At 59.9% G+C, this 26,374-nt stretch overlaps 1 protein-coding gene across 1 annotated transcript in view; it reads right to left on the bottom strand.

The window, feature by feature from the left end:
* Nucleotides 1-26,374, bottom strand: part of PDZRN3 (PDZ domain containing ring finger 3) — a 99,302-nt gene that overhangs the window by 64,380 nt on the left and 8,548 nt on the right. The window contains exons 2-3 of the mRNA XM_079794899.1: nucleotides 25,359-25,445; nucleotides 15,928-16,035 (exon numbers count right to left, since the gene is read on the bottom strand). Coding sequence (XP_079651025.1) covers nucleotides 15,928-16,035; nucleotides 25,359-25,445 — 195 coding nt within the window. The remainder of the gene's footprint in view (nucleotides 1-15,927; nucleotides 16,036-25,358; nucleotides 25,446-26,374) is intronic.

The following is a 26,374-nucleotide window of genomic DNA, read 5'->3' as shown; positions in this document are numbered from 1 at the left end:
GAGCTGGACCCACCCCCCCCCCAGCCCCGGGGGCCGGGGGTGCAGAGCCCGCCCCGCAGAGCCTCGGACACGCGCTCTCCTTAGGAGGATGAGGGTCATAAAGCAGCGAGGGGTCGATGAGGAAGTGACAGGGTCCATCACACAACGCCTGTTGTGGCTAAAAATTAAACAGACTTTTAATTTCCCGTGTCGGGAAGCCGGTGCGTCCGAGTCCAGAGAAGCAGTTCTCACCGAAGAAGGAAAAAACAAAACCTACACCGGGGAAGCGGGTGCTGGTGAAGGAAAGCTCAGGAGCCGTGGCCACAGGGAAGTGCCCGAACCAGCGGGGAAGGGAGCGGCCAGAAATGCTCCCCTCCTTTCCCCCACCCCCTCCCCCCGAGCCGCTGTGGAGGACACCCCCACGGAGCCCGCCTCCTGATGGCAGGGCCTGTGGCACAAGTGCGTCCCATTAGCCCGATCTCAGAGGCCGCCCTCGACAGCTGGTCCCCAGCGCTGAAGGGGCCATTGTTTCCGTTTCGCCGCAGAAGCAGGGGCCTGTGTGCGGGACGCCGGGGCTGCGGGAGGACCATGGTGGACGCCACGGCCGTGCGCGACGCCCATTTTGGTGATTGCTGTTAACTGAGGGTCCGTCCACAGACAGAATGGGCACCTTTCTTCTCGGTGCCAGCACAGGGCATGTCCCCGACAGATGTCACACGGCAGGAAGGCCGAGTCGCTCGGGTTCAAAGCCCGACCCCGAAGCCCGGAGTCAGGCGAGGGCAGCTACTTGTCCAAGTTCAGGCTTCCCTGCACGTCAGGAGGGACCAGGGGTGGCGGGTGCCCGGACATGGCTGAGCTTGCGCCCAGGACGCCCACCTCAGGGTGGTGTTGCTGACACACACACGCATGCATGCACACAAACACACACAGGTGCATGCACACAGAGGCACGTGTGTACATGCAAATGCATATACAGAGATACACATACACGTGTGCATGCACACAGGGACACGTGTGTGCACTTTGCAATCCACATTGTTCCCAGGGAAGAAGCCCCCGTGCACAGGGCCATGAGGAACACGTGAGGAACCGTATGCACTGCCCGGTGCGCCGACCCCGTTATTACCCAGCTCCCGCCGGGCACCGCGGCGCTTCCCCGGGAGAGTTTGGGGCGTGGGAAGGAACTGGGTGGAGAGTGACGATGATGATCAGTGCGGCCCTTCCCAGGTGTGTCCAGGGACAGTGCTGAGGTCTGCGGGCTTCCACGCACCGTCACCCCCGGGTCCCCACAGGAAATCGGGAGGCGATGTTCACGCGGGTCAGGAGACGCGTGCCCGGGGACGAGGAAGAGGAGGAGGAAGTCAGATGGCGAGTGTGCCGCAGGCGCCCTGGGCGTCCCCTTCGTAGGACTGACCAGAGGGTGAGGTGGGGGAGGGGGACAGAAGAGGACTGACCTCGGAGTCCTGGGCGTCCCCTTTGTAGGACTGACCAGAGGGTGAGGTGGAGGGAGGGGGGAGAAGAGGACTGACCTCGGAGTCCTGGGCGTCCCCTTTGTAGGACTGACCAGAGGGTGAGGAGGGGGGAGGGGACAGAAGAGGACTGACCTCGGAGTCCTGGGCGTCCCCCCCCTTTGTAGGACTGACCAGGAGGGTGAGGTGGGGGGAGGGGGGGAGAAGAGGACTGACCTCGGAGTCGCTCGGGCAGGGCAGGTGCTTCCGCTCAGCCACCGTGTGGCCTTCAGTGAGTGACCAGGCCTCTCTGGCTCAGCGGGGGAGGATGACCGTGCTCCGTTGCCACGGAAAAGAAATAGAGCAGTGGGCAGGGAAAGGCTGTCGTCTGCCGCTTCAAGCTGAGAGCACCCCCACAAATGTCGCTTTACCACTCTCAGGGTTTCCTCTGGGGCTTCTATTAGCGTTAGGAGAACCATGAGGCACGTTTCCGATGTGGCCACAGGAACACGGACTGCCTGCAGCCATTCCTGCGTCCACGGGGACCTGACTCTTACTGCACGTGTCTCTCTGTACGTATGTGTGCGCGCACATGTGTATATGCGCTTGTGTCTACGTGTGTACATGCATGTGTATGGGTGCACACATGCACCCCTCTGCAGGCACGTGTGCAGGTATTGTGCATGTATGTACATCTGTGTACATATATGCATGCTTACATGTATACATCTCCCTGTATGTGTGTGTGTGTGTGCTTTTATGTATGCACCTATCTCTATGTGCGTGCATGCATGTGTGTACCTGTTTGTGTGCATATGTGCATGTGTGCGTGCCCCTGTGGTAGTTTTCAGAAGGACAGTTGTATCAGCCAGACTCTGCCGTGAGCCAGAGGAAGCGTGTCGCTGCTACGACTTCACTGTCTACGTTGTTAGGCACGCCCATCGCGCTGGAGTTGAATGTTTCCGTTCGGGGATACACAGAGCCCCATCCCGCAGCCGCCTCCCATGCTCTGGGCAGCACGCACACAGACTGCGCCCACCCCCGTGTTTCCTCTCTGATGCTCCGGCCCCGACAAACTACAGAGGCAACGTTATCGTGTGAAACAACAATCAGGTGACACTGGGGACTGTGGAACAGGAGTGAAAGATACCTACATTTTCCCACTCCTCTTGGTTACCGTCACGGCCCTCTGAGGTAAGGCCGGCGCACCTGACAGGCGAGGAGGTGAAGGTCGGCCAAGCGGAGTCACGCCGGCCTCATACCTGAACCCGGGCCGAGCCCCGCTCAGCCGCCGCGAGGCCTGGCGCTGAGGCCTCCGTACAACCAGCGGCTGCCGGGCTGCCCGGCGGGAGGCGAGGGCCCAGGACCGCGCAGAGGAGCGGCAGCATATGACTGCGGAGAAGGACGTGGACGGGTGGGCACCGAGGCTGAAACACGCATGGCACACACGTGACATCCTGATGGGGACACCGGGCGGAAGGGAAACATGGGTGGGAAAGAACAGGGTTGGGGAGCAAGAAGCCGACTCGCTGGCAGAGCCTGGAGCTCGGGATCCCCCTGCTCCCTCCCCCTCCCCCCCCCCCCCCCCGGCACAGGGCGCTGGCTGAGGGGTGCGAGGCCCAAGCCCGAGACGCGGCCTCCACGAGGGCCCCCGATGGAGCGGGAAGAGGAGCACGTGCGGTCACAGGTGCAGACCTACAGGTTCTCTCTGGACTCAAGTCCCAGCTGTGACACCGTTCTGTCACCTCCGTCAAGTTACAACACTCCTGTGGACCTCACTATTCCAGGGCTCCTCAAACTTTTTAAACAGGGGGCCAGTTCACTGTCCCTCAGACCGCTGGAGGGCCGGACTATAGTTTAAAAAAAAAACTATGAACACATTCCTATGCACACTGCACATATCTTATTTTGAAGTAAAAAAAACAAAACGGCAAAAACACCTGCATGTGGCCCGCGGGCCGTAGTTTGAGGACGCCTGCTCTTTTCAAATATAAAACGGGGAAACAACCAGAATAGTGTCTCACGGGACCGCTGTGAGGATTCTCCCCCTCTCTCTCTCTCTCTCTCTCTCTCTCTCTCACACACACACACACACACACACACACACGGTAAGGACACTGCCAGGCACCTGGTATGCGCTCTGTGTCTGCGACTGTTGTCACCGTCAGCAGTGGCATCACCGTCCACAGAGCAGGGTCTGTAACAGTGACGACTCAGAAACAGCCTGAAGGCAGCCTCAGAGACAGGCGGTCCCACAGAGCGCCAGCCCTCCCCACCTGGGAAAGCCTCAGAAAAATGGGCCCCCACCCACCGCACGCGCTGTGACACGGCCCTGGCTGGTGCCTGGGACACGCAGGGCACCGCGAGCCCCCACATGCGCTCCCTGTGACACGGCCCTGGCTGGTGCCTGGGACACGCAGGGCACCACAAGCCCCCACATGCACTCCCTGTGACACGGCCCTGTCTGGTGCCTGGGACACGCAGGGCACCGCGAGCCCCCACATGCGCTCCCTGTGACACGGCCGGGCCTGGTGCCTGGGACACGCAGGGCACCGTGAGCCCCCACATGCACTCCCTGTGACACGGCCCTGGCTGGTGCCTGGGACACGCAGGGCACCGCGAGCCCCCACCCACCGCACGCGCTGTGACACGGCCCTGGCTGGTGCCTGGGACACGCAGGGCACCGCGAGCCCCCACATGCGCTCCCTGTGACACGGCCCTGGCTGGTGCCTGGGACACGCAGGGCACCACAAGCCCCCACATGCGCTCCCTGTGACACGGCCGGGCCTGGTGCCTGGGACACCTCGAGGCCCCACAACATCCCTGGGTGCCGGGGAGACCAGCTCCCAGCACATGCCTGCCCGGCTGTGCCTGCTTTAAGCACTGGGCGAAGCCGATAGGTGCCGGGGGAGAAAAATTAAACGTGCCGGTGTCTGCGTTTCAGAGCAATGAGGGCTCGCCGTGGGGTGCTGTTTCTCGCCCAGGAAGACGTCGTTCAGGAACATCTGGAGCCACCACGCGTCCCCGGGAAGGAGCCCTTGCGACTCAAAGGGGCAGGAAGAGAGTGGACTGTGGGCCTGAGCGGGGACCGGCCAGCCAGCTCCGCCCCGCCGCCCCGAGGACCAGCCCTGCAGACGCCCGCCGCTCAGGACGTTCAGAAACAATCCGTCCTCGGGGTCACCGAGGGTCCCCATCTCGGGATGGGCGCCCTCCTTTAAGCCAGGGCGGCTGGACCGGCTGCGGCTCAGCCTCCAGCTCCGGGCACGCGGCCTGACGGCTCCAGGCAGGAGGAGGGAAACGGAGAAGACAACGTCCCGGAGGTGGGGAGGGGGCCCGGGGCCGAGGGGAACCTGGGTTCTCTTTCTGAACGTCAGGCAGCTGTTGTTTAAAACGTATAAAAATGAAAGGACCAAGCGTAGCCACAGGGCTGCTGACAGCTGGACGCAGTCCTCCTTCCACGTCCTCACGCACAGCTCAGGGCTCACGTACACGCAGCCGCGGGCGGCCTGTCATACACGCAGGGTGTGTGCTCAGCGCCTGGGGGGGGCGGCCGGGGATCCGGAAAAGGCCGTGGGCAGGACACACGCCCAAGGACTGGGAGGAGGCCCTCCTGACAGTGCCCCCCCCGAGCCCGCCCCGGGCCGCGGACTCCTCGCCACGTCCCAGGTCCGCGTCGTGTGACACGCGCCCTCTCTCGTCGCTGAGATCTGGAGAGGGCTGAACACCAAGGGGACCTCAAAGACGAGCCATCAGCGCGCGTACGCGATGCATGTTTTCACTTAAGAAAAGAATCTGAGCACAAAGTGAAGACGTTGCCAACAATGGGTTCAGACAGTAATGCTACGAAAACGGACCTAAAACAACGTATTTTAATAACATAAAAATGTCGTAAATAGGCAACATGAAGAATACCATCCCTGCGCCCTTTTCCTTTCGGCAAATGACGGGAATGTTTTTACCAGGAGGTGTTGGGTCCCTAACCCAGTGGTCGGCAAACTCATCAGTCAACAGAGCCAAATATCAACAGTACAACGATTGAAATTTCTTTTGAGAGCCACATTTTTTAAACTTAAACTTCTTCTAACGCCACCTCTTCAAAATGGACTCGCCCAGGCCGTGGTATTTTGTGGAAGAGCCACACTCAAGGGGCCCAAGAGCCGCATGTGGCTCGCGAGCCGCAGTTTGCCGACCACGGCCCTAAACAAAGCCGAGAGATGAAGCCCTGCCGTGGTTGGGGACGGTTTCCTGAGGCTTCCTGTGGGGGGGTAGGCAGGTGCCTGGTGCCGGGGACAGACAGGGGGGCACAGACATCAATCACATGACCTACGGACAGTGACTCCAGCCCAGGAGGGAAGATGCAGCGGTGGGCACAGCTCCGTCCCGGGAACCGAGGGAACCCTCAGAAAAGCCACCTGAGGATGCGGGTCTCACGGGGAATCAGCAGACACAGCCCAGGACCTGGGTGCCTTCTGGCCCCAGGGTCTCCCCGTCCCCACAGCGACGGCTGGGCAGCGACCCGAGTGGCCCGGTGGATCCCACCGTCCCCGCCCCCTGCTGCCCCAGCCTCTGCCTCCCGGGCCGCTCCCTCCAGGGCTGTGGTGGCAAGACAGCGGGGCTGGTGTTGGGGTTTCCTGTCCCAGCCCCTGCACCCCCACGCCGGGCTGGGCCTGCACAGGACGGGCCAGGGCTGCCTCTCCTTCCCCCTCCGGCCCCTGCACAGGGAAAACCTCCAGAGCCTGTTTTTGAACCAAAAAAAAAAAAAAAAAAAATCAGCTCCAAGATGCAAAGCCAGCTGCTTTCAAAAAGAAACAACACAGGCATTCTTCATGAGACCTTTTCCATTTCCGGGGGGGAAAGGGCCGCATTCAAGGCAGCAGCTGCTTCGGCCGCACAAAATGAGCTATCTGTGCTTGGAAGCTGGTCACCCGTCTCCACTTAGGAAGCTGGGTTCCCAGGACTGTTCCTCGTCTGATGATCGGAATCTTTCATTTTTGTGGTAATAAAAGAAAAGAAAAAAAGAGTGTGTGGCCATTCTTTATTCCTAATTTAGGTTAACAGCGATACATCTGAAACCCGAGGCCTCCTCTATCAGAAACGATGTAATCACACTCATGGCTGCAAAGAAAAGTCATCACCGGTCTAGCATGTTTCTCCCCGCTTTTAACCAATTAGCCTCCTTCTCTTCCATTTAAGAGGTCCGTGTCTTACGTCTGAGGATGAACAGTGGACTGGGCAGAACACTGAAAGATAGGGGCGGCGATGTTGTCACGTCTCAAAAAGGCAGGCGATTCAGTGAGGTCTTAAAACATTGCTTCAGACCAAGGAATGGACTCTCACCAGTGAGCTGTAGAACAGCGGACGCCCTGGGGTTGCTTTCGTGTCTTACCGACAAGGAGAGAAAAGCAGAAATAAGAACATTCACAGAGTCAGTTCAACGGCTGACTCCCAGCATTTTTTTTTTCTGTGTATGAAAATGAAAAGTAAGAAAAACAGCAAAGTATTCGGTGGTTTTCTCTCTTTGGTGGGACTTGTCACGGGTTTTTCTGTATGTTTTTTTTTTTCCTATAAAAACCAAAAATGCATTACTTTAAGTCTGAAAAAAACAACTGCCTTTCTTTCGTGTGTGTGTTTTTCTGAAATGTGAAAAAAAAAAAGAAAGAAAGAAATAGAAAACTGTTGCCAAAATTAGGCCTCTGTAGTGGAACCAGTGTTTTTTATAAAATGAAACTGAATCCCAGGCTCGCTCTGTGCTGGCGGGAAGCTGCTTGGGGGTGGGGTGTCCCCGGGTCTCATCGGGAAGCTAGTGGGCAGATCATTTTTTAAAAAGTACTAAATGTTAATTAAAAAAACCCAAAAGGTAGAGGAGCTGGCTAAATCAAAAGCATCGTTTGGGCCCTGGCCAGTGTGCTCAGTGGTTAGAGTGTCGGCCCGCACTTCGAAGGTTCACGGGTTCGATTCCCAGCCAAGGGCACGAACCTCGGTTGCAGGTTCGATCAACAGACAGGTCGGGGTGTGCAGGAGGCAACCCATTGATGTGTCTCACATTGAACTCTCTCTCTCCCCTCCCTCCTTCCCTTCGCCTCTCTTTAGAAATCAATGGAAAAAAATAGCCTCAGGTGAGGATTTAACAAAAAAATATAAAAAAGCAGTGTTTGGGAGAAAGAACACGCCTCTTACAATCACACGTACACAGACTAAAACCCTGTCTTTACAAAAAGTTCCCCATTCTTTGCATTTGGCTGTGTTCGCAGCTTGGCGTCCCCAGTCTAACAGCTACCTCTCCTGCACTTCCATTTAGAAGCCGGAGGCCACTCACCTACGTGGGCTTGTCTGCAAATTCTCGACGACAAACAGGAATTCTCCAATGCCCGGATTTCCCCCCACGTGGCCGCCAAGTGCAGCAGCCTGAACAAAGACCACATGCCCCAAATGGCAACTACGCCTACCGCCTGGCCCAGTGATGGGCAACCTTTGGAGATTGGTGTGTCAGACTTCGCCAAAAAACTGAGCATAACTCAGGTAGTGTGTCACTTTGAGGAAAAAAACATTGTTTCTCAAATGTTTCATCCTCAGGAGCAGCAAATGTTTCATCCTCGGCATGCGGCCGCCTCAGCAGCCGCGTGTCATCAGAAATGGCTACGCGTGTCAGTGCTGACACGCGTGTCATAGGTTCGCCATCACTGGCCTGGCCCGTTACAGAACAGGTGAGCCGCCTGCTCTCAGTGCCTGCTGGACTGTGCCATCGTCCTGAGGTGCTATCGCCTCCCTCCGAGGACCTGAGCCACGGACTCCTGTCCTCTCTGGGCTCTGGCCTGGCACCAGGGACAGGACTCGGCAGGTAGAGGGCTCGGGCACCTCTCCAATGAATGACTGAGCGGACGCGCAGCGGGATGAACGAGTAAAGAAGCGAGTACTGACGGCCAGCTCGGGGCGCAGAGTCCCGGAGCCGCGGGATGGGAGACGTGAACTGTAGGTGATGACAGTAATTACAGGGACCTTTCGTCTTCACATGAGTCACAAGGTAAACCTCGTCTTTACATGATTCTCAGGATGAACTCACCTAGTGTCTGGGGAGTCCTCGCCTGCCCTCACCCACCCCGCACCTGCCCTCTCGCCCGCCCCGCACCTGCCCCCTCGCCCACCCCAGCCTCTCCCTGTGAGCTCAGTGATGGGGCGGTGGGTCCCAGAGCCCCCTAGAAAGTGAGGTGTCCCCTGTGAGGAGACTGGCCACTCCAGCCGGCTGGCTGCTGAGCGTCGGGCTGGTCCCAGAGGCCAGAGCAGCCTCCAGCTGTCACGTGTGACGCCTCCAGTCCCCAGGGCATGAGGAGGAAGGGGGGTGCCCAGGAGAGAGGACCCTGAGCTCCATCAGGTGGTCCCAGGGTCACCCTCAGCATCCCGTCTTTGAACTTGCCCGTGCCACTTCCTGGTTACCTGGCTGTGGGTTGAACCCCTGTGCGGCAGCCCTACAAAGGCCCTGGTCCTTGTCGTCACCGTCACCTGCTTCGGCGAGCGAGCAAACCCTCAAGAAAAAAGCCTCGTTCCACTCCGTCCCGTGTGTGGACTGCGCCCTGAGGATTCCGTGTCACAAACGTCCATCTGACCCATGACATTCCTCAGGAAGAAATGAAAACGTCCCTTCAACAACACGCATACGCACCCTCCCAACCCCCCTCCCCCCCCCCCCCCCCCACGAACCCCTGAGGGAGTCGGCTCCAAAGGGAGAGGCCCCGGGGCCCCGTGCTTCTCCCTTTAAAGGGTCTCTACCCCTTTCTTCTCCACACGCAGGGGTGGGCAGGTCTACCACCTGCCCCCAGCTGTTCCACCGTAAACCCTGCCTTCGTGGCAAAACCCTGGCCTGAGAAAACAGATAGCATCGCCACCACGCTCTGACATCACCGCCTTCCATGTCCGAAGGGCTCCGTTTGGTCATAAATCCTCAAACATCTGAAGCACCCTCCCTGGAGGGCAGGATTCCTAGGGCCACAGGTCTGGGCCCAGGGACGCTTTTCCAAGACCATGGCCTTGGGGTGAAGTCGGCTCCAGGCCACATGCCTTCCAATCAGAGCCACAGCGGCCTGCGGGGCAGCCCCGAGCGTCACCTGGTCCCGCCTTGGAGCAGGTGGGTCCCTGAGCTCCGTCCTCAGGGCCCGCTCAGAGCCAGAGAGCAGAACCGGGAGAGCTGGTGTCTGAATGCGCTGCCCCCCACCCCTCGCAGGGCCGGCGTCCTCGGGCTACGACAGGGCAGGACAGAGACCCGGAGACGGGCTTAGGCTTGGGGGTCAACGTGTCAGGCAATTTCGGACTTCGCTGGCGTGAGGGACAACAGGATAGCTTTCCGGAAATCAATCAGGTTGTGTCCATGGAATTTGACTCACACAGGAAACAAGGTTAAAAATCACTTGTTTAGCACCTTCCTTTTGCGGATACGCACGCTGGAGTGAACAGCTAGCATCCGGGTCTCTAAAGCCTTTCTTTCGTTTCAAAGCCAGTAATAATAATAATAATAATAATAGTAATAATAAATTAAGCCTGGTCAGTGTGGCTCAGTGGTTGAGCATTGACCTATGAACCAGGAGGTCACGGTTCAATTCCTGGTCAGGGCACATGCCCAGGTTGCAGGCTTGATCCCCAGTAGGGGGCATGCAGGAGGCAGCCGATCAATGACTCTCTCTCATCAGTGATGTTCTATCTCTCTCTCCCTCTCCCTTCCTCTCTGAAATCAATAAAAATATCTTTAAAATCCTATATAATAAAAGGCTAATATGCAAATCAACCAAATGGCGGAACGACCAGTCGCTATGACGCGCACTGACCACCAGGGGGCAGATGCTCAGTGCAGGAGCTGCCCCCAGGTGGTCAGCGCACTCCCCCAGGGGGAGCACCGCTCGGCCAGAAGCCCTGAGCTGGGCTCACGGCTGGCAGGAGCCTCTCCCGCCTCTCCGGCAGTCGGACATCCCCCGAGAGCTCCCGGACTGCAAGAGGGCACAGACCAGGCTGAGGGAACCGCCCCCCCCGCCCCCATCCAGTGCACAGATTTCATGCACCTGGCCTCTAGTAAATAAATAAATCTCAGCAGATCCTGATGGGTGTTCCGCCCCGAGGACAGACTGTTCCGTCTCAGCCACAGCACAGGTTTCCTGGCTCCTGGCTCCTGGCACGAGGAAGGCCATCAGCACGTCCTCGGACACGAAGGGTGGGCGAGGCCGGGAGGCTGACATTAAAGGGGCCAACGCCCTTTATTCCAACATCACAGAGCAGGAACAGTTGTCAGGATTAACGAGCCGGTCGGGCCCTCCGATATTTGACACTCGTCTCGAAAGGAAAAAACGTACAACGTGAAGTACCTCCCGGGGCCGAAGCTGCCGCTAAGCACAGGCTAACCCCTCTCTCGGAGCCTCTCGACCGCTAATCCCTCAGCACCGAGACCACGGCCCAGACAGACGTGCCTTCTTGGCTGAGACTGTGGGAGCTCCCACACCCAAGCTGAGCACTTGACCAGGCTGATGAGGGGGGCCCCGCTCGGCCTCCCCAACACGTCTGAGGAAACAGATGACGTCACCAGTTCGGTCCAACAAGCACATGTATTCCCGCAAAACAGCCAAAGGCCGCGGCCAACACTGACTCAACCCAGAAGACACGGAAGGTCATTTTTCAACCGAGTCCACGTTTCCCCCTCGTCGCGCCCATTTCTGCCCAGTCCCGTGCTAAACAATCACTTCAACACAATCCCAGCGGCAGTGTGAGGCCGAGTGCGACCGGTCCACACCCCCAGCTCTCCCGAGGCTGCGAGGAGATGAGGAGACGTCGCAGCTCCGAAGTGTGGTCCTAAAACCGTTAGCTCCTTAACGCACAGAAAACCTCCAAGCTGGGCAGGGTTCCATCCTTGTTGCAAACACTCCGACTTGTGTAACTCGATAGGATGGCCTTAAAGACTGTGAACACACTGGGTCATTTCTAGTTCCTTTCCTGTGGGCCAGGAGACAGAGCAACAACAACATTCGCGAGAGAACTGTCAGCGACGTCACTGCCTGTGGTTTCTTCTAGGACTTCTACGGTTTCGGGATCGACGAACGGGGCCGCGTCAGACTATGATGCTTCTGCTCAGCCAGGGAAACCATCAACACACGAAAAGATGACCCACTGATTGGGAGATGTTCACTGATGACACAACTGATCCAGGGTGGATATCCAGAACATTCAGAGAACTCATACAACTCAACACCAAAAAAAAAACAACAATCCAATAAAAAGTAGGCAAGGGCCTGGAGTAACACTGCTCAGAAGAGGACATACAGGTGACCCAGAGACATATGAAAAGAAGCTCAATGTCACTGATCGTCAGAGATGCAAATGGAAGCCACCACAAGCTATATCCCCTCACCCCTGTCAGAAGGGCTGCCATCAACAAGTCCACAAACAGCGGTGCTGGCGAGGGTGTGGAGGACAGGGAGCCCTCGTGCACGGCTGGCGGGAATGCAGACCGGCGCAGCCGCGGTGGGAAGCAGGATGGTGTTCCCTCAAAAAATTAAAAAAATGGAACTCCCGTTTGACCCTTGTCACATCCCCTCCGGAGAGGCCCTCCCAGACCCACCGGGGTCAGCGCTTCCCTGACAACCTGCCTGAACGAAGCCGTTGTTTCCTGGGCGGTGGGTGAAAATTCCGTGGCAGAAAACGGCACGTTCCAAACACAAGGGGGAGAAGGAACCTTCCGGAACTCAGCTACACCGATCACACCCAAGCCACGGGGACGGCGGAGCACAGGTGACCCACGCGAAGTATTTCCCACCTCTGCTCGGCTGCAGGCGCACCTGCCGGGGCAAACACGGTGCGGGGGGCGGGGGGGGGGCGAGTAACACGTGAACCCCAGAGCACGCGGCTCCGGGGCTGCCGCTGCACAGGAAGCGTGTCTTCACCGAGACAGGAAGCCTGGGCGTCAGAAGTGCAGCCGCTTGTCCCGGTTCGTTCATAAAACCCAGAGCGGCATCTCCAACGCTGATCCCCCCATCTGCGCATCACACCTTTAGATTTGTCTTAAAAAAAAGCACGGCCTGGCCAGCATGGCTCGGTGGTTGAGCATCGACCTATGAACCAGGAGGTCAGGGTCTAGGGCACAGGCCCGGGGTTGCAGGCTCAATCCCCAGTGTGGGGCATGCAGGAGGCACCCAATCAGTGATTCTCTCTCCTCACTGATGTTTCTCTCTCTCCCTCTCCCTCCCCTCTCTGAAATCAATTCTAAAAACTCTTAAAAAAATAAAAAGCAATAACGGCTTCCAAACTCCTCCTCTCCGGCAGCTACAGTCACTCACTTGCTTCCAAATAAAGCAGCTGCCTGCTCCTGAACACCCCCCCCCCCATCCCACCCCCTACCCCCGGCCTGCCCGGCACCGGAGAGCAGGCTATTTAAAGCCGCCGCTATTCCCGGGTGGACAGCTGGCAGACCCCACCTGTCGCTGTCAGAGGTCACCTGCCTCTCCGGCTCTAACGTCTGACCTCCTGCAGCGTTGCCCTCAGGAGCTGGCTGTGTGACCTGGAAATCTACGGCCAAGTCAGGCGACAGATGTTTCCCGGGCGAATGCCCTGCACCAGGCGGGATGCTGGGTCCTGGGGACATGGCAGACACAGAGCTCGGTCACGTGACCTGCTCCGGAGCGTCCCCAGAGCAGCACCCGCCTCGGCCCCACCCCACCGACCTGCCAACCTCAGGGACACCCCTGCCCGCCGGGCCCAGGGGTGCAGGGTGCAGAGGCCGGAGTATATTCCAATATCAGAGCTGACTGCTGCCTGGCAGCGGGCGAGGACCCAGGTGGGCCACCGGCAGGTGTGAGCCTCGGGGGTAAATGTCAGAAAGGACGTCGGGGGTCAGCAGGGAAGGTACAGCTCGGCCTCCACAGCAGGGTCTCAGCCTGCGGCCCCTGCCCCTTAGGGAGCCAGGAGAGCACTGGGTGCACGGGGCCCGGGGTCACCAGTCATCACAGAGGCACCCGAGCTCCGCGGCGCCCCCCCATGTCGGCCCCAGGAACGGGCATCCCTGCAGGTCAGGGCTCGCTGCTGCCAGTCGGCCATACAGGTGGCCCAGAGACATATGAAGAGGACATACAGGTGGCCCAGAGACATATGAAGAGGACATACAGGTGGCCCAGAGACATATGAAGAGGACATACAGGTGGCCCAGAGACATAGGAAGAAGACATACAGGTGGCCCAGAGACATATGAAGAGGACATACAGGTGGCCCAGAGACATATGAAGAGGACATACAGGTGGCCCAGAGACATAGGAAGAGGACATACAGGTGACCCAGAGACATAGGAAGAGGACATACAGGTGGCCCAGAGACATAGGAAGAGGACATACAGGTGGCCCAGAGACATATGAAGAGGACATACAGGTGGCCCAGAGACATATGAAAAGACGCTCAATGTCACTGATGGTCAGAGATGCAAATGGAAGCCACAACAAGCGTCCCCGTCCCACACAGCCGGACACAGTGCCCACGCGTGTCCGCCCGCCATCCCCAGCGCCGGCCTCTGACCCCACCTTCCACATGCGATGCACATGCAGCCAGCTCCTCCTGCCTCTTAGCAACGGGCAGAAAGTAAAAATTATAATTTAAAGAAACAAGACACGGTGACTGCTCTCCAGGCCCCGCAAGTCTCAGATGAGTGTCTCGCGGCCACGGGTGACGTCACGTGAAGTGTGCCTTCCCCAGGGCTCCACGCTCTGTCTTGTCCTTGGAAAAGCACCAAAGATCTCCCTTACAACCTAATCTTTGTTTGAAAATCTCAGGGGGACCCCCGTCACTCCTGATTTATTCTTCTCTGCCAAGTGCTTGCTCCGAAGGGGTGACGGCGAGCCACAGACTTAAAGCTCCTGTGGAGCCAGAATTCCGTGGAAGCAGGGAGTGCACGGGAGGGGCACATGCCCCCATGTGGGCAGAGAGGGGCTTGGCAGCAACGGGTTCCTGGCCCCCCCAGCCCCCACCTCTTGGCTGAGTGCTGGGCCCGCGGCTGATGTCACAGTCAGACGGCAGGGCGCCAGGTCAGGTGTTACTTCTCTCGTGGACAATTCCACGGAGCCCTTCACCCCCATCAGGCACGGTCAGGGGTGGGGGTCGAGCATGGCAGCGAAACGGAGCCCCCCTCGGGGATGGGACATGGTCAGTGTTCTGCAAAACGGCGCCCGGCTGCGGGCTCGTGCGTGCGGACACGGCTGGAATCCACGCTGAGGGGAGCGGGCTGCCCCCTGGCCCCTTGGCTACAGGAGGGAGCTGCTCGTACCTTTCCGAACAGGACTCTCCGGAGGCGCCTGCTCTCTCGGGAACAAGACAGTCCATGCCCACGTGCACTCCCAATCACAGCAGGAGGAGCCCCGGGTTTAAGAACCCTCAAAAAGCCACAGGCTGCGGCGATACGAACAGTGTCCTTGACACAAAACCCGGCCTCCTCCTCACAGCCAGGGAGCCCCCCCCCCCCCCCCCGCCCCGCCTGCTGTCTCCTGGTGGGACGCACAGGCTCCCTCCCCGAGGAGGAGCCGCCCAGCCACGGCCTCGCACGGGGACGCACCTGAGGGAGACGGGAGACCAGCTCGTCCGGCCCCAAGTGTCCCACTGGCTCGGCTCCCGGCCTGGCCCAAGCGTTGGACACGGGCCAGGAAAGCACCCGAGAAACCCAGAGGCCGTGTGCGTGTGCGCAGAACACGAGCACCCGGGCGGCTGCGCTGTTGGCCCGTGTCCCCTCGAACGCACGAGCTTCTGTGGGCCCCACACAGCACCGTGGGCCACAGTCCACGCGCCCGCCAGCAGAGCCCACGAGCGGAGCCCATGTGTCCATGCTCCGGAAGAGCCACCCAATGTCAACAACTCCTGCAAAAACGCTCCTTCGTACAAACTTGACGACAAGAGCCCGAGCCAGGAGCCCGAGCGGTTCACCCCCTGGCAGGCAGCCGGGCGCCCGGGACACCACGCGCTGTGGGGCGAGGCTCCCGCCACGTCAACGCACAAGCCTGGTCCACGGCGAGGAAAGCATGAAGCTGGCAGGCAGGTGGGGACGGCGTGACATCCTGAACACCAGCCGCCTGCGCGTCCCCGACAGCCAGCCTCTACAACCAACAGGCGGGCGAAGACAAACACGGGAGAGAACACGGAAACGCCCGAGCTGCGAGCCCGGGGACGGCAGAACCACGCCGCGCTGACACGGCTGTTCCCGGGGGCCGGCGTGAACAGTCCCGTGGGCACCCCGCGCCACGCAGCGCGCCCAGGCTTCCGCGCAGAGCTCCATGCGGCACAGAACCCACGCACGGCCGCGAGCAAAGACCGCGCGGTGACCACAGCACTCGCGATCGGCTCCTCGGTAAGTCACGCACACAGGACCTGCGCCGTGCAGCCGACGTCCCCGTCCCACACAGCTGGACGCGGTGCCCGCGCGCACCCACCGCCAGGCCCCCACGGCCGAGGCGCGGACGCGGCGGCATCAGCCGGGCAATCGCTGGCCGTGCCCACGTACCTCCACGATGCGGTCGTGGATCTGCAGGCCCCCGTCCTTGGCCGCCGGCCCGCTGTCCACGATCCTGGACACGAAGATTCCTTCGCTGGACGAGCCATCCTGGTGGTCCTGGGAGTGAAAACACACACGGTGAGCGCAGGCGCCCGGGGGCAGCAGCGCAGTGAACGCGGTCTGTTCCCCCAGTGTCTGCTCCAAACTGACAGGGACACAGACGATGGTAAAACTGTTCAAACCACACCCCAGGGTACAGAACAAGCCCGGCCACCTCCAGCCCAGGCCTCGGCCAGCGGTCACACTCCTCTACACACCAGGCATGTGCCACCTCTCCTCTCCACGTGTCTGCCCCTCTCCGCCCGTCTGCCCCGCTCCACCCGTGTCTGCCCCTCTCCATGTGTCTGCCCCTCTCCTACGTGTCTGCCCCTCTCCTACGTGTCTGCCCCTCTCCTACGTGTCTGCCCCTCTCCGCCCCTGTCTGCCCCTCTCCGCCCGTGTCTGCCCCTCTCCGCCCGTGTCTGCCCCTCTCCGCCCGTGTCTGCCCCTCTCCACTGTGTCTGCCCCTCTCCTACGTGTCTGCCCCTCTCCGCCCCTGTCTGCCCCTCTCCGCCCGTGTCTGCCCCTCTCCGCCCGTGTCTGCCCCTCTCCGCCCGTGTCTGCCCCTCTCCTCCGTGTCTGCCCCTCTCCGCCCGTGTCTGCCCCTCTCCGCCCCTGTCTGCCCCTCTCCGCCCGTGTCTGCCCCTCTCCGCCCCTGTCTGCCCCTCTCCGCCCGTGTCTGCCCCTCTCCTCCGTGTCTGCCCCTCTCCGCCCGTGTCTGCCCCTCTCCTCCGTGTCTGCCCCTCTCCGCCCGTGTCTGCCCCTCTCCATCGTGTCTGCCCCTCTCCACTGTGTCTGCCCCACTCCGCCCGTGTCTGCCCCTCTCCATCGTGTCTGCCCCTCTCCACTGTGTCTGCCCCTCTCCGCCCGTGTCTGCCCCTCTCCATCGTGTCTGCCCCTCTCCACTGTGTCTGCCCCTCTCCGCCCCTGTCTGCCCCTCTCCATCGTGTCTGCCCCTCTCCATGTGTCTGCCCCTCTCCATCGTGTCTGCCCCTCTCCATGTGTCTGCCCCTCTCCTCCGTGTCTGCCCCTCTCCTCCGTGTCTGCCCCTCTCCATCGTGTCTGCCCCTCTCCACTGTGTCTGCCCCACTCCGCCCGTGTCTGCCCCTCTCCATCGTGTCTGCCCCTCTCCACTGTGTCTGCCCCTCTCCGCCCGTGTCTGCCCCTCTCCATCGTGTCTGCCCCTCTCCACTGTGTCTGCCCCACTCCGCCCCTGTCTGCCCCTCTCCATCGTGTCTGCCCCTCTCCATGTGTCTGCCCCTCTCCATCGTGTCTGCCCCTCTCCATGTGTCTGCCCCTCTCCTCCGTGTCTGCCCCTCTCCTCCGTGTCTGCCCCTCTCCATCGTGTCTGCCCCTCTCCACGTGTCTGCCCCTCTCCTACGTGTCTGCCCCTCTCCATTGTGTCTGCCCCTCTCCACCTGTGTCTGCCCCTCTACACCTGTGTCTGCCCCTCTCCTCCGTGTCTGCCCCTCTCCACGTGTCTGCCCCTCTCCACGTGTCTGCCCCTCTCCACCTGTGTCTGCCCCTCTCCATCGTGTCTGCCCCTCTCCACCTGTGTCTGCCCCTCTCCACGTGTCTGCCCCTCTCCACCTGTGTCTGCCCCTCTCCGCCCGTGTCTGCCCCTCTCCTCCGTGTCTGCCCCTCTCCACGTGTCTGCCCCTCTCCTCCGTGTCTGCCCCTCTCCTCCGTGTCTGCCCCTCTCCTACGTGTCTGCCCCTCTCCGCCCCTGTCTGCCCCTCTCCGCCCGTGTCTGCCCCTCTCCGCCCGTGTCTGCCCCTCTCCGCCCGTGTCTGCCCCTCTCCACTGTGTCTGCCCCACTCCGCCCGTGTCTGCCCCTCTCCACGTGTCTGCCCCTCTCCGCCCGTGTCTGCCCCTCTCCGCCCGTGTCTGCCCCTCTCCACTGTGTCTGCCCCACTCCGCCCGTGTCTGCCCCTCTCCACGTGTCTGCCCCTCTCCTCCGTGTCTGCCCCTCTCCATCGTGTCTGCCCCTCTCCACGTGTCTGCCCCTCTCCACCTGTGTCTGCCCCTCTCCACGTGTCTGCCCCTCTCCATCGTGTCTGCCCCTCTCCACGTGTCTGCCCCTCTCCACCTGTGTCTGCCCCTCTCCACGTGTCTGCCCCTCTCCATCGTGTCTGCCCCTCTCCACCTGTGTCTGCCCCTCTCCACGTGTCTGCCCCTCTCCACCTGTGTCTGCCCCTCTCCGCCCGTGTCTGCCCCTCTCCTCCGTGTCTGCCCCTCTCCACGTGTCTGCCCCTCTCCACGTGTCTGCCCCTCTCCACCTGTGTCTGCCCCTCTCCGCCCGTGTCTGCCCCTCTCCTCCGTGTCTGCCCCTCTCCTCCGTGTCTGCCCCTCTCCACGTGTCTGCCCCTCTCCACGTGTCTGCCCCTCTCCTCCGTGTCTGCCCCTCTCCACGTGTCTGCCCCTCTCCACGTGTCTGCCCCTCTCCACGTGTCTGCCCCTCTCCACGTGTCTGCCCCTCTCCTCCGTGTCTGCCCCTCTCCTCCGTGTCTGCCCTCTCCTCCGTGTCTGCCCCTCTCCACGTGTCTGCCCCTCTCCACGTGTCTGCCCCTCTCCATCGTGTCTGCCCCTCTCCATGTGTCTGCCCCTCTCCTCCGTGTCTGCCCCTCTCCTCCGTGTCTGCCCCTCTCCATTGTGTCTGCCCCTCTCCATGTGTCTGCCCCTCTCCTCCGTGTCTGCCCCTCTCCACCTGTGTCTGCCCCTCTCCATGTGTCTGCCCCTCTCCTCCGTGTCTGCCCCTCTCCTCCGTGTCTGCCCCTCTCCACCTGTGTCTGCCCCTCTCCATGTGTCTGCCCCTCTCCTCCGTGTCTGCCCCTCTCCTCCGTGTCTGCCCCTCTCCACCTGTGTCTGCCCCTCTCCTCCGTGTCTGCCCCTCTCCACCTGTGTCTGCCCCTCTCCACCTGTGTCTGCCCCTCTCCACCTGTGTCTGCCCCTCTCCGCCCGTGTCTGCCCCTCTCTGCCGTGTCTGCCCCTCTCCGCCTGTGTCTGCCCTCTCCTCCGTGTCTGCCCCTCTCCACCTGTGTCTGCCCCTCTCCACCTGTGTCTGCCCCTCTCTGCCGTGTCTGCCCCTCTCCGCCTGTGTCTGCCCCTCTCCGCCTGTGTCTGCCCCTCTCCGCCTGTGTCTGCCCCTCTCCGCCTGTGTCTGCCCCTCTCCGCCCGTGTCTGCCCCTCTCTGCCGTGTCTGCCCCTCTCCGCCTGTGTCTGCCCCTCTCCGCCTGTGTCTGCCCTCTCCACATTGCCGCCGTCACTTTAAAAACCATGGCGAGTTTCCCTCAGTCCCACTGTCGGCTTGACTCCCTCAGGGGCCAAACAGCACCCAACACGGAGACATAAGCCCTGCTCCAGGTGTGGCCGCGAAAGACAGGCTGTGCTAACACCTCCCTCCTGCATTTTTAAGATTGTTTTTTAATCCTCCCAAGGATATGTTTATTGAATTTTTAGAAGTAGGAAGGGAGAGAGGGGGAGAGAGAGAGAGAGAGAGAGAGAGACCAGTGCAAGAGAGAAACATTGATCAGTTGCCTCCTGTGCACACCCCGCCCGGGGATGGAACCTGCATCCTGGGGATGTGCCCAGGCTGGGAATCAAACCTGAGACCTTTGGATGTACAGGACGACGCTCCAACTGAGCCACGCGGGCCGGGTCTTCCTCCTGCATTCTCAAACAGCTTTGCTGGTATGGCTGTGGGGCAAACCCCAGCCATGGGCGCGTCGGGGCAAAGGGCACGCACATTTGGCCACTTCTGCCCAATTACCCCCAGACAGTTTCAGGAATGGGCCCCCAGACAGGCGTTTCCCACATCGTCACCAGCACAGAGCTTACGGTAATACCGACTAGCTTTTAAATTACTTTACCAATGCTTTTACTTAACTTAGCGATACTCAATAGCTTTCCCCTGTGTAATCATCTCACTGTGACAACAGTGTTTTATTTTTGCTCTGGTTTGCATCAGAAAAGCCATCACCCCCCCCCACCCCCAATAATTTCTGATCCCCCCTCTCCTCAAATCCCTGTAGATCTTCCAGCGCCCGGACGGAAACTTTCCGGGACAGGAGCGAGCTCCCTGCCCACACGCCTTCCTTTTCTCAAAGTCAATGAGCTCCCCCTCGCTCATAAAACGCGCCCTCTCAGCCCGGTCACGGCCGCCTTCCCGAGCGGCACCGCGATGGGTTCTCCCGAGCCTGGCACCGAGCGCCAGCGGCTTGTAAATGAAACGCCCAGCACATGTCGCTTCCAGACACAACACCGAGCGGGCCCAGGCCGCTCCACACAGACGCCCAGCCCGCGCGGCGGAGACGCCCTGCCCGGTTCCGCAGGCCCACCTCCCTGCCAATCTGCACGCAAACTCGGAACTCCGCTGGTTAAAAATAACGATGGCCCTCGCCGGTGTGGCTCAGCGGTTGGGCATCGGCCTGCAGACTGAAGGGTCCCAGGTTCGACTCCCAGTCAGGGCACAAGCTCCATCCTAGTGTAGGGTGAGCAGGAGGCAGCTGATCAGTGATCCTCTCTCATCATTGATGTTTCTATCTCTCTCCCCCTCTCCCTTCCTCTCTGAAATCAATAAAAATATACATTTTTTAAAAATAACTATGAAAAGACCACCTTTTCCTCTTGGAACAGCCATAAAGCCCTGTATTCCCCCAGGGGAGGGAGGACCCTGGAGGTGGTTCCGGCACCTGTTCAAGTGCCACAGCCGAAGCTAAGGGGGAGCCCACAATGCCCGGCCTCTCAGACACACGGAGTTCTAACTGTGACTCACACAAACCCAAGTCACAGCCTTAAACGAGCAGTGTCCCCCCAGTACCTACCCCCCGGGACAAAGCCGGTCTCTAACTGCCCCCGGATCCTACCAGACTCTCCCAGGAGGGAAGGGTCAGTGTGATGGTGGGTGCCAGGCCGGCCTGCTGTCCCTGACCTCCTGCTCCCCCTCGCCCCCACCCTCCCCAAACCCCGCATGGCCTGCTGCACGGTCACCTGCCTGAGCTTCCACGGCCTCTGCCTCCTGCAGCCGCCTCACCTAGGCCCTGGCCCCGTGGTTCCTGTCGCTGCCTACGTGCAACGCTCAGGTGTACGTGAGGGTCTCTGAGGCAGCACCGGCCAGGCACCAGGTTGGCCGGGAGCTCCATGTCCACCATGTAACGCACACGGCGGCCACCAGCGGCACTATTCGCATGCATTCCCTACACGGAAAACCTGGGACAGAGAGGTTAAGTAACTAACCCAAGGTCACACAGCTAAAAGGTAGCATAGGTGAGGTTCAAACCCAGGATAGTGTGAACACGCCACTGTTTGAGCGCGCACTCTGAGGGCAATACCGTCTCCCACTGAGAAACGTCTAAAACACACACACAGATGCAGAAGACCAGCATTCCAGGGGGCGGGACATTCCACCAGAGACGCTGGGACGTCTCCGTGGACCACAAAGGATTTATGGACAAGCCTCAGCTCCCTCGGAGGTGATGTCAACAGAGCGAGTGAAAGAGATCTGTGTTCACTCTGCTTTAACGGCTGCGCATTTCTTGGCTGGAAGGAAGAGGGCGATGGGATGGGGTTTTGGCTTGGGCTCCTCTGGCAGAAAACGACATCCAACACGAGTCCCTGTTCTCTAGGAGCATCTGAACGTCCCAGCAAAACCCAGAGAGAAGGGGCAAGAGCAAACACCAGTTTAGGTTAAAGCAAGACCGTGTAGGCCTGGCCGGCGTGGCTCAGTGGTTGAGCGTTGACCTATGAACCAGGAGGTCACAGTTCGATTCCCGGTCCAGGGCACATGCCCAGGTTGCAGGCTTGATCCCCAGTGGGGGATGTACAGGAGGCAGACGATCCATGATTTTCTCTCATCATTGATATTTTTCTTTCTCTCTCTCTCCCTCTCCCTTCCTCTCTGAAATCAATAAAAATATATATTTTTTAAAAAGACCATGAGAACAGAAGTAAAAAAACAACCATCAAGTCCACCCCCGAGAGCTACATTTTTCTTTTAAAAAGCATCTCCTGTTTGGCTCCTCTCCTAAGGCACTTAAAGCCAGCTGTTGTCAAGGTGGAGGGACCTGGTTGGGTGGTGAAATGTCGGGAGGGCCTGACCATGGCCTGCGGTTCTGAGGGGCGGGGGTGATGCTCCGAGCGGCGGCCACTTCCTCAGGATGAGAACTCACAAAGAACACTGCGGGCGTGCTGAGCGCAGCCCACATGATGGACAGCCTACATCCGGGCCCCCATAATGGACAGATGGATAGCCTACATCCGGGCCCCCATGATGGACAGATGGACAGCCTACATCCAGGCTCCCATGATGGACAGATGGGCAGCCTACATCCGGGCCCCCATGATGGACAGATGGACAGCCTACATCCGGGCATCCTGTGATGGACAGATGGACAGCCTACATCCGGGCCCCCATGATGGACAGATGGACAGCCTACATCCGGGCATCCTGTGATGGACAGATGGACAGCCTACATCAGGGCATCCTGTGATGGACAGATGGACAGCCTACATCCGGGCATCCTGTGATGGACAGATGGACAGCCTACATCAGGGCATCCTGTGATGGACAGATGGATAGCCTACATCAGGGCCCCTGTGATGGACAGATGGACAGCCTACATCAGGGCCCCCATGATGGACAGATGGGCAGCCTACATCAGGGCCCCCATGATGGACGGCCTACATCAGGGCCCCCATGATGGACGGCCTACATCAGGGCCCCCGTGATGGACAGATGGACAGCCTATGTCAGGCCCCCGTGATGGACAGCCTACATCAGGGCCCCCGTGATGGACAGATGGACAGCCTATGTCAGGCCCCCGTGATGGACAGCCTACATCAGGGCCCCCGTGATGGACAGATGGACAGCCTATGTCAGGCCCCCATGATGGACAGCCTACATCAGGGCCCCCGTGATGGACAGATGGACAGCCTACATCAGGGCCCCCGTGATGGACAGATGGACAGCCTACATCAGGGCCCCCGTGATGGACAGATGGACAGCCTACATCAGGGCCCCTGTGATGGACAGATGGACAGCCTACATCAGGGCCCCATGATGGGACAGATGGACAGCCTACATCAGGGCCCCCGTGATGGACAGATGGACGGCCTACATCAGGGCCCCCGTGATGGACAGATGGACAGCCTACATCAGGGCCCCCGTGATGGACAGATGGACAGCCTACATCAGGGCTCCTGTGATGGACAGATGGACAGCCTACATCAGGGCCCCTGTGATGGACAGCCTACATCAGGGCCCCCTGTGATAGACAGCCTACATCAGGGCCCCATGATGGACAGCCTAGGTCAGGCCCCCGTGATGGATGGCCTACAGTAGGGACCCCATGATGGACAGCCTAGATCAGGCCCTGGCGTGCGCACTGCTGCCCACCTGGCCTCTCCGCTGGCTCTCAATGACCCTCCAGGTCTCCAGGCAATGGTGCAGAATGCACGTAGGTCTTATTGGGCGATTTCTGCTCATCAGGACACGTTTTGAAAAACACTACGGCGACTCGTGCACGTGGAATCAAATCTTCCTCTGGGGCCAGCCTGGCGCTCTCCCAGAAAGACCACATACACTGAGGACATTCAAGACGCTATACAATGCAGTCTGGGTTGTACTTACATCACTTTTCTTAAAAATTGATTTTAGAGAGAGAGGAAGGGAGAGGGAGCGAGAGAGAGCAACATCAATGACGAGAGAGAATCATGGATCGGCTGCCCCTGCACGCCCCCTACTGGGGATTGAGCCCGCAACCCAGGCATGTGCCCTTGACGGGAATCAACCGTGGCCTACTGATTCATAGGTCGACACTCCACTACTGAGCCACGCCGGCCGGGCTTAAAGTACTTTTTTAAAGGAAAAGAAAATAACCTAAAACGTGCTCTTTGATAAGCACAAGAACGAACCAAAGACCCTCACTCAGAGGCTGCGTGTGCTCTCGCCCGGAGAGGGGCAGACTCCACCCTCACCTGCTCGCACAGAGAAGGTGTCCCCACAGCCGTGCAGTCGCGGGCACGCGTCTCCACGCCACGCGGTTCTGGGACACGGGGCTCCCTTCTGCTCCCCAGGGAACCGCATGCTCTGCGCTTCGCAGGTAACGTGTCTCTGACAAACGAAAGGTTTGCCGCGACCCTGCGTCAGCTTGTCTGTCGGCACTGTTTTCCCGACAGCGCTGCTCGCTGCGTGTCTGTGTCACACGTGGTACCTCCCTCAGCATTTCAAACATTTTCATTATCATTACGTGTGTCACCTGATCTCAGGTGAGCCACCTCTGATGCTTCTATTGTCATTGTTTGGGCACCACACGCCAGGCCCATGAGAGACGGCCAACTTAACGGGTAAATGTTGTGTGTGTTCTGACTGCTCCACCGACGATACAGCCCCAAGTGGGGAGAAGACATTACCCGGAAAGGAGACGTCAGCGCCCGTGTCAAAGCCCCAAGGACAGGCCGACTCTCCTGTAAGGGGCTCATGCAGCTGTGACTTCAAGTTCAAGCCAATGCTCAATCCGAAGTCCTAGGAACCATGTTTCTCTCTCTCCTCCCTCCCTCCCTTCCATTCTCTCTGAAAACCAATGGGAAAAATATCCTCAGGTCAGGATTAAAAAGAAAGAAGAAAAGAGATGAGAGGGGAGAGGGGAGAGGGGAGAGAGAGGAGAGAGAGGAGAGAGAGAGAGAGAGAGAGAGAGAGAGAGAGAGAGAGAGAGAGAGAGAATTATGCTAAATCTGTCTGTGCTCTGTAAATGCAACAACCCAGCTGGGAGACAGCATCTCTGTGCACAGCACGGTTCATAAATAAATGAGGAAACGGCCGGCAAACGAGAGAGTGATGACTCCATCCGGGTGACCCCACCTGGAGCTGACACCCTGACCGCGGCTTCGCCTCCTCCCCGGAGCCCGATGCAGACACACCCTGGCCGTTACCCTGATGGATGGGGACCTTGACCCCTTCTCTCCAGACAAGGGGGTGGACCAGGCCGGGGGGGCAGAGGGCAGAAGCTCACAGACCCACAACAAGGGCCCATCCCTGACGCGTGGCGATGACCCGGAGCGGAGCCCACACTCCAGTTCAGTGCCACCTGCACGCACCCCACCACCTGGGCAGCTCGACTGCCCCACACGCAGACGTCACCCCCAATCCGAGCAGCGTGGACAAGCCGCGTAGTACCAGGATGATGCCACCGTAGGAGACAACCCAACAGAGTCCCCGAGTGTGGGGACGAGACATAAATCACGAAGTCTCCAACTGCAGGAGTGAGCGAAGGACGCGACAGAGGCTCCGCCCTCCCTCCCCAGGCCCGTCCCTCTCCCGGCCGCCCAGGGAAGGAGGGACCTACCGCACACGGCCGGCCGCCGATGATGTTGAAGCCGAGGGAGCCCGCGTCGCGGTGCAGGACCAGGGTCAGGCTTTTGGTCTCTTCGCCCTGCGGGGAACAGAGGAGGTCACAATTACTCACCAACTCAAGCGGGGGGCCGGCACTCGCCCCATCTACGTGGGCTCGGGGTCACCCAGCTGACCATCACACATGCTAAGCCTCCTGGGGAGCATATGCAAGGGAACTGCTGGGCCAAGCGGGAGCCGTGCCCTATGCTGAGGGTGCGAACACCTTGCGGCCCTGGTGTGACCACGGAAGACGCCTGGCGAGCGCCTTCCACCAGCCCCTGGTCTGCAGGTGCGTCTTCCCATGATGCGCCCGGCACGATCGTCAGCACGATCGCCTGTCTGCTCCCCACCCATTGGGTCATGAACGGTACCCACAGCCTGCCCGGCTGTCTGAGCACCTGCGCAGCCGACCACAGTCCTCTCTGCTGGGGTGACGTTGGGGACACCACACGGAAAGTCAGGTGGTTGAGCAGCAACCTGTGAACCAGGAGGTCACAGTTCGATTCCGGGTCAGGGCACATGCCCAGGTTGTGGGCTCAAGCCCCAGTAGGGGGCGTGCAGGGGGCAGCTGATCAATGATTCTCTCTCATCATTGATGTTTCTCTCTCTCTCACTCTCCCTTCCTCTCTGAAATCAATAAAAATATTAAAACAAAACAAAAGTCAGGTGCAAGCCCGAGGGAACCTGAGGAATCCTGATCTACGGAAAGGGCGGGCGTGGTCACAGGTGACCCCGCGACCACAGGAGGTGCAGCGCGGAGTGACTGACAGCACTCGGCTTAAGGTGGGCGGGTCAACACGAAGCCTCACAACAAACACGCAGAGTCGCCCGGCAGGTCTCACGGCCATGGACGCCTGTCCCGGGGACGGAGAAGTCAGGGCTGCCGAGCAAACGCTCACGGAACAGACCGATGAACACGAACAGATGAGCCCGCATGCGAATTGTGGCCTGACAGGTGTGGCGTTACCC

Source organism: Cnephaeus nilssonii, assembly GCF_951640355.1.
Source record: "Cnephaeus nilssonii genome assembly, chromosome: 17".
NCBI lineage: Eukaryota > Metazoa > Chordata > Mammalia > Chiroptera > Vespertilionidae > Cnephaeus > Cnephaeus nilssonii.
Note: the sequence above shows the minus strand (reverse complement) of the source record. Positions and strands in the feature narration are given on the sequence as shown.